General features: G+C 46.1%; 2 protein-coding genes across 4 annotated transcripts in view; one reads left to right on the top strand and one right to left on the bottom strand.

The window, feature by feature from the left end:
• The first annotated feature begins 285 nt into the window (after positions 1-285).
• Positions 286-4,087, top strand: ckma (creatine kinase, muscle a). The gene is made up of 8 exons (XM_056443813.1): positions 286-391; positions 1,672-1,879; positions 2,036-2,190; positions 2,395-2,527; positions 2,801-2,972; positions 3,092-3,215; positions 3,305-3,494; positions 3,608-4,087. Exons 2-8 carry the CDS (start codon positions 1,687-1,689, stop codon positions 3,784-3,786), a joined length of 1,146 nt encoding a protein of 381 aa, XP_056299788.1. The 5' UTR covers positions 286-391; positions 1,672-1,686; the 3' UTR covers positions 3,787-4,087.
• Positions 4,088-4,265: 178 nt separating this feature from the next.
• Positions 4,266-8,127, bottom strand: part of mark4a (MAP/microtubule affinity-regulating kinase 4a) — a 36,145-nt gene continuing 32,283 nt past the window's right edge. For 2 of the 3 annotated variants that reach the window (XM_056443786.1, XM_056443794.1), the window contains one exon: positions 4,266-8,126. In XM_056443786.1, coding sequence (XP_056299761.1) covers positions 7,790-8,126 — 337 coding nt within the window. In that variant the 3' untranslated portion in view covers positions 4,266-7,789. The remainder of the gene's footprint in view (position 8,127) is intronic. The other variant, XM_056443802.1, reaches the window with a different exon arrangement.

The following is an 8,127-nucleotide window of genomic DNA, read 5'->3' as shown; positions in this document are numbered from 1 at the left end:
TTCAACACCCCCCCCCCCCGCTCCCCTCAACATCCCTCCTCCTCTCCTGGTTCTATGTATGGGCCAAGGGTGGGCGAGGGGGGTGTTGAAGCTAGAAGTTAGAGGTTGGGGGAGGAAGGTGAGAGGGGTGAGAGTACAGCTGCAGTAGGCCAACCGTCTTGGATGACCGAGATGTAAATGCATACCTTTCACAAACTGTTCTGAGTATGAGTACAGAGCATCTGGCCAATGGGGGCGAAGCAGGCACTAAAATGAACAAGCCAATGGCTGACTGTCACCGGGTATATATACAGGGAGCAAACACCTCCAGAGTCGGGTGACCCTTATTTTGGCTGTGTTGAACAGGATCTGATCCCAAGGATTGTTACCTCTGTTCTTGTCTTCTGTGAAGGTAAATAAATATCACCGACATTATTAGTTTCGTGGCGTTGAAGGAGAGGGTGAGATGTTGGGAGTCGTGTGCGGATTCGGAAAACCATTCAACGGAAAAAACACAACTCTTTGGTTGTTTTTTGTTGTTGCCTCTGATGAAGGATTTAAAACTTCAAGTCTGTGATGAAATCAAAATAGAAATGTACAACAATTCCAGGATGTTTAAATCAATATGATGCATTCTGGGTATAAAAAAACCCAGAGACCTACTGGGTATCAGAGGTCATTGAATTTTATTCGACGAGTTTCATTGTTTCTCATCATAAAAAAAGGCAGCTGCATTAACTTGTATCACAAAAAATATATATACGCCCTCATTTGAGTTATGTGGATTGGTGCTTCACCGTTTGACCGTATGACTCGGCCTGAAGGCCCTGGATATCCAGTAATTGATTTTAAGAGTCAACTTTTTTAAGATGGCCTTTTGGCCTTTAACTTAACAAGACAATTACTCTTCGGCAAAGTGATAACCGCATTTAAAATATCATATTTCTAAACCAATTTGGCTCATTGCCAAAACTTGGATTGCATTTCATGTGATGTCACAAGTGTGTCATTGCATGCGTCAGTCTTTTATTACACATGTGATCCGTCTATCGATGCGAGATGAAACAAATTACTGGACAAAAATGTAACTTGTGTCGACAACTAGGAGTGAACAGATCTGCCTGGAGCAGATGGATGAAGGGAGGCATCAGCAGCCGGTCAGCCTTGTGCGAGTAGTTTGGCATAGCGACCGCTTCAAGTGATGCACTAAGTGTTTGAACCTGCAGGGTTTAGCGGTGATACAAGCGTGATACAAAAAAGGTGCAGTGGTTTCAAAGGGTGTAGGTGTGTAAAGCACGACCAGCAAAGACTTCTTCATTTCTATATATGTGTCAAAGTGTGAATTGGAGAACTGGGATGCCAAAATAATTAAAATACTACTTATATATACTGGGGACATTTTAAAGAAACGTATACGGTCAGATGTGCTGATGCTAAAAATACCCATGCAACATGTGCTCCTGCCCCAACTCTATTTTAACTGGACATTCGAGCCACTCAGATTTGAGTGACACTTGTTACCAGGATTCCTCTGTCAACACCAGTAAAACTCTGTAGCTGTCTCCCAGAAATTCCAACATTTCCAAAAGATGTTTTTTTGGGTCGAGTAGTATCCAAATGGGAAAAATTGTTTCTTGATTATCCACAGCATCTGTTCAAGTTTGCTAATCCTGTGCCGCCCTCTCTTTGCAGTGTTAGAAAGCAATCATGCCTTTCGGAAACACCCACAACAACTTCAAACTCAACTACAAAGTTGAGGATGAGTTCCCTGACCTGTCCAAGCACAACAACCATATGGCCAAGATCCTCACCAAGGAGATCTATGGCAAGATTAGAGACAGGCAGACACCCAGTGGCTACACCCTGGATGATGTCATTCAGACTGGTGTCGACAACCCTGGTGAGAACCCGAGAGACACTTCAATGTCGACCGAATCATATCTCTACTAACTGAACAAAACTTCACATTGTATTTCTTGGTTGAACCGGTACATCAGCTCTCATCTTTCCTCCCATCTTCTAACGGCTGCTTTCCCCATTCGCTCCGTGCCTTCAGGTCACCCCTTCATCATGACTGTTGGCTGCGTCGCTGGTGATGAGGAGACCTACGAGGTCTTCAAGGAGCTCCTGGACCCCATCATCTCAGACCGTCATGGTGGATACAAGCCCAGTGACAAGCACAAGACCGACCTGAACTTCGAGAACCTGAAGGTGCAGTGCGCTAGTTCGTCAAAGAACAGAGAGCCCTTTAGTTAATTGAGTCAAGACTCTTTGAAACAGAAACCAGAAACACTACACTGGATAGGTTCATTGATCTCCAGCTAACAACATAGGAACTAACCACACAATGATGCTCAGTGCCCTTCATTTGTATGCTTCTGTTTCACTTTGTAATTGAGCATTTTGTGTCATTAGGGTGGTGACGACCTGGACCCCAACTACGTTCTGTCCAGCCGCGTTCGTACCGGCCGCAGCATCAAGGGATTCACCCTGCCCCCCCACAACAGCCGTGGGGAGCGCAGAGCCATTGAGAAGTTGTCCGTTGAGGGTAAGTTATTAATAGTTTGAGACCATGAGGTATGCAAAGGAATGGGCCTTCCTCAAACAATAGGCTGTGCCCAAGAGGATGTCCCTTTAGGATTACGGTTCAATATACAGTAAACTGACAAGGAAACTCGGAAACAAGGACATTTTACATTGAATGTAAAATCAGCTAAATGTTAATTGGCAGGAGACACGCTACAAAGCTTTACATGTTGAGATCTATTGCAGTGTCAAAGTAGTCTCAATTAGACTCCTAATAGTGCATGTGTCCCTATAGCTCTGACCAGCCTGGATGGCGAGTTCAAGGGAAAGTACTACCCCCTGAAGTCCATGACTGACGCCGAGCAGGAGCAGCTGATCGCTGATCACTTCTTGTTTGACAAGCCCGTCTCTCCCCTGCTGACCTGCGCCGGCATGGCCCGTGACTGGCCCGACGGCAGAGGTATCATGTGAGTACGACAGATCACTTTCACTGTCAGTGGAAACAGCGTTCACAACGCTCATCATGTGATGGCGTCACCTGTTTGTTTTTGCCGCATGCTGATCCTTTGCATCCATCTCTATCCAGGCACAACGACAACAAGACCTTCCTGGTCTGGGTGAATGAGGAGGACCACCTGCGCGTCATCTCAATGCAGCAGGGCGGCAACATGAGGGAAGTCTTCAAACGTTTCTGCGTTGGCCTGCTGAAGGTACACATAATTAAACAAGATCAAAGATTAAAGCGAAGCGTAGATTGCTGTTGGAATGCAACTCTGACTCTTCCCTTTTCTTCTCCCAGATTGAAGAGATCTTCAAGAAGCACAACCACGGCTTCATGTGGAACGAGCATCTCGGCTACATCCTGACCTGCCCCTCCAACCTGGGTACCGGCCTGCGTGGCGGCGTCCACGTCAAGCTGCACAAGCTGAGCACACACGCCAAGTTTGACGAGATCCTCGGCAGGCTGCGTCTGCAGAAGCGTGGAACAGGTACTAATTGATCCCTTCTTTAGCTTGTACGCCTGGTAGGACCATTAATATCTAGACCCAAAGGTGTGATGCATAATCCGAACATCATCCCTTGACCTTTCTTCCTTTTTCAGGTGGTGTGGACACAGCCTCCGTGGGCGGTGTGTTTGACATCTCCAACGCTGACCGTCTGGGCTCCTCTGAGGTGGCTCAGGTCCAGCTGGTGGTTGATGGTGTCAAGCTCATGGTGGAGATGGAGAAGAAACTGGAGAAGGGAGAGGACATCGACAGCATGATCCCCGCACAGAAGTAAAGGGGGACAATCTTGTTTTTATCTCGTGACCATTCATGTGCAATCGAGCCAGCCGACGGGCGTGCAGAGGAAACAGCCGCTCACCAAGAGACTCTTGACTCTGCTCACCTCTTTTTTCCTCCTTCCAGCTTTTTTTCATTTCTTTTTCACGTTCTCCTGTGTTGGTTGGTAACATCCTGGGATCAGCCTCCACTGAGCCGGGTTCGCCCAGCAGATGTGGCATCACCTACTTTTTCTTCTAAAAAGTAATGATTATTGAAGGCGTTCATACTGCTCAATAAAAAAATAGTACCACATAAAACATGAATCATTCTGATCTGTTGTGTTGCAGCATGAGAAATAACAAAAATTCACAAAGTATAATCTTGACGAATCAAAACTCACCGTGTCAGAGGATCCGAAGCATTGACAAATATACAGACTGCGTGTCGCAACTATCGTAACAAGATAGACACCAAAAATTAAAGAAAAGAAAATGCCAACATCAGTGAATTTTATTAATCTTCAGCTCCGTGTTCTCCTTATAAACCACAACCACTGAATCTCAATTTACAGTTTGTTTCTGAGGGGAGGAATCAAACAGTAGAGCAGTGTAAAATTACTCATACAGGTCAAACTGTGTGTGTTCTTCAATCTCTTTTGCATATAACATCCAGCTGTTTCCAAACATCTGTTTGGAAATGACAGTGTATGTTAAATACTGAGCCGCCGGGCGTTCTAATACTGTAACATCTGAAAGCAGACCAGTCTCTGAGTAGGTACACACGATTACTCAACAAGCATGTCAACCAAATCTTTTCAAGATTTTTTCACAGTAGATTTCACCTCAAGAAAATGTTCATCCACCTTATACTAAGAGTGAGTTGTTTTACACTAAGTTATTTGCTTTTTTCGCCCGTTTCACCTCAATGATTGCCTCCGAAAGGCTTCGCAAATAATCTGATCTGTGTTTGCCATCAGGAGACAGTGATGTGACATTTCTATGGCTTGAATGCAACCCAGGGCTTTTGACACGTTCGGGGCTTATTGTAAATTCAAGTTAAAGTAGAACCAAGCCGCCCAGTTGATTCCCAATGTAAGTGTCCTTTCTGGACTACAACTAAACATTTCTCTTACACACTGTGTACATTGTGGCACATTTCATGGCATGTCTGAAACTATCCTTTAGCAAACAAGTTGGAGTGAAGTCACTGTTTCACGCCCTGTTTTTTTTTTTGTAAACGGGGGGAAGGACCGGACGCTACATTTAGCACCGCTTCTTTGTATTAATTCATGTCTAAAAACAATCGTGTCTGCATTTCACAAAGCTTCCAATCCTAGGTGTGCATCATGTTTAATTTTTTCCCCTAAAACCCAAACTCTGAAGTCATGCAGGATTGCAGGTTGGTTTTGTTCCCCATTGTCACTGACAGAATCTGCTTTAAACTAGAAGTACTTCCCTTGCTCTAGCTATAAATAAACCTTGAGCTCTAATATATATACTATATTCATATATTTTATATACAGCCATCAACTGACTGATATAAATCCTGTTTTTTAAAATGATATTACTCAAAAAAATAAATAAAGTACCTGTGCAAATATCCACAAATTGAAGTGTTTCACATTTAAGACATTGGCGCCCTCCAGTGGCTAGTTCTGGATATTACCTGTACAAGTACACTGGAAGGAGCTGATTCAAGTCAAAGCAAAGTGCATTGAGGTCTATATTACCGAATGCTAATATACACCACAATGAGAAACGTCCAAGGAGAGGACACGGACAGACTCCTTGTGCCCACTTTGGTGTCTGCTTCTCACCCCGAGGAGGTCTCCCCCCCCGACGGGCTCCGTGAAACAGTACACGCCAAACAGGACTGAGAAGATGTCAGAGAGTGTGGACGGTGGCTGAGTGTCGCCCCACGCGAGAGAGCAGGGCCTCAAACGAAGAGCTGAGGAAAGCCAAACGCTCGTCGTGACATTAGAAAAGAGGCGGTCGTATGTGCGCAGGTGGTGGACAGGGATCGTTTTGCATCCCTGTTAAATGTAGGGAGTTCGGGGTGAATGGGGGGGATTATGATGGGTGGGCAAGGAAATGGGGGTGGGTCACCATGAGCAAAGCCACAACTGAGAGATATTATTAACAGTAAACCAGCAGCCAAACAACATGATCTCTGTAGCCTACGTAAATATCACAGTACGTTATTCACTAAAAACAGGGAGGGAGAATAGAAAGCTTTCTCGTTTTTTTTCTGTCTCTCTCTTTTTTCTTTTTTTCTATTGTTCTTTTTTTTACATTAAATATGCACTGTATGAAGGCGCCGGGGGTTGTTTTTCGCTTTAAAGGCAACTGGACTAACAAGAAGAAAACACTGTGCACACTGCCTTCGTCGTGCCCCCGGGGCCCCATGATCCCCGCAGCCCACAAAGTCACCGACATCGGACGGCCAGTCCATAGACTGAGCCCCCAAACACGTGTAGAAGTGCATGTGAAGGATTGCGTGTCACTGAGAGGTTTTCGGTGCTCGGCCTGATGGGCCTTTTGGTGCTTCCCATCGACATACTGAGATGACGACACATGGCACAGAAGAGAACCCAAAGAATTGCACTGCACCGGAAAAGAAACCAGAGCATCGCTGGTATTTTTGCGGTGGGACGACTGCGAGAATTCACGGGGCAAAGTTTGCACGACAAACCACGTTGGTCGCTCTGGCGCCACCACCTTGAATCACCTCACCTAACTGTTGAGGGCTTCTAGTTTGAAAGGTATTCTCAAGTGTGTGTCTCTGCTTCAGTGGGATGCTTTTTGAAGAAAAGGTAAAGGGATGAAACGGGGTGGGAGGTTGGGAAAATCCAAGACTTTGAACAAGTTGTACTGACAATGACCAGCGCTGACAAACGATGAATCCAGCCAACCAGAGAGCAGCATGTGTGGTCTTTGCAGGCCTCTCTATTCATTCTTTTACAGAGGCAGTTGTCATGACAACAATGGTACGAAAAAGAGATAAATCGATCATATTTGACCAAATCGGCTGTGTTGATTTAATTCCGCGGCGTTACTGCACCAAGTTTTTTCTTGTACGTATAACAATTGTGCTAACGGGAGATCGTTCCTCAATAATCATGTAAGATCTACATGTTTCCATTTTCCCCTGCAGAGAAAACTAATGTGATTGAGAGGCGGCAACTCAGTTCGAGAAGCGGAAGATGTCACCGGCCTTTTATATTCCAGGGTCGGCCTCTGATTGGCTGTTTCACAGGCCTGTCAGCCCCGCCCCCACTGACCTTAATCCAGTGCGGTCGTCACTGCCTTACGTACACGAATCAGAGCAACGCAACCCTCTGAGGCCTGATCATTGAGTGGGACCATAATCCCGTTTGTGCGTGTCATTGTCCCCAGGTGGTGGAAAGTCAGCAGATAATCATCGGCAAGGGGCTGAGGGGTGTGTGTTGGAAATATGGTGTACGTAAAAGGTGACATATAAAAAGAATATTACAAAATAATACAAAAAAGACTGGCTGATTAATGACATGTTGTACACAAGAGATGATGTTTTTCTGTCGTGGTGAAAGTGATCAGAGCAATAAATAACAAAATAAAGTCAGTATGGCTAGAGTAGCGAAAACAAATATTCAACTAGATTCCATCTGATCCAGGTCCAGTGGGTGCAGTCGCTCAGTGAAGAAGTTGGCTGAGCGGGGTGGGGTGATTGGAAAGTTATATAACTCGATTTGGTCAAATATTATCAAGTTATATAACTAATACATTAGTTTGTGTGACTTTACGGGTCAGGTGTGCGTGAATCTGTGTCTGTGTGTGTGTGTGTGTGTGTGTGTGTGTGTTTGTAGGGGGGGTATTCATGAAAGAGACAGAAGGAGGAGTCTTTTCTCTCGGGTCCAGCCCCTTGTCCCTTCTCTGCTATTTTTTTCTTCAATTATTTCAACCCCCACCTCCCTTTGCGCGCACACATCCAACACTCACTCACACAACAACAAGCACTCGTACACAAACACGCCCCTCAGTTCAGAGTTCAAGGTCCTTGGAGATTTGGGTTGCAACATCCCGAAAAGCAAGCGGCGTCCCCCAGAGACGCGTGTAGCGCACCCCGTTAGAAGTCTCGGAGGTGCCCGTGGAAAGGTGGCACACCTCGGCCTCGAAAGCCACGCGGCCCCCTGCCGCGCCATGGGTGCAGGAGAGTAGAAAGGGGCCGGCATGGCGGACCTGGCAGCCACATCCGAGTGCCGCCTCCCGCAGGGCCAGAACCACCTCCGCAGGGTCCCGCCGCACACCGCCTCTCAGATCCCAGCCACGTCCGATGGCCCGGGGCTCGGACGCTTTTTGATACCAAGGTAGATGGCAAC

The sequence above is a fragment of the Pseudoliparis swirei genome, chromosome 3 (genome assembly GCF_029220125.1).
Source record: "Pseudoliparis swirei isolate HS2019 ecotype Mariana Trench chromosome 3, NWPU_hadal_v1, whole genome shotgun sequence".
In the NCBI taxonomy this organism is placed as follows: Eukaryota; Metazoa; Chordata; class Actinopteri; order Perciformes; family Liparidae; genus Pseudoliparis; species Pseudoliparis swirei.
This window is presented reverse-complemented; position numbering and strand designations above follow the sequence as displayed.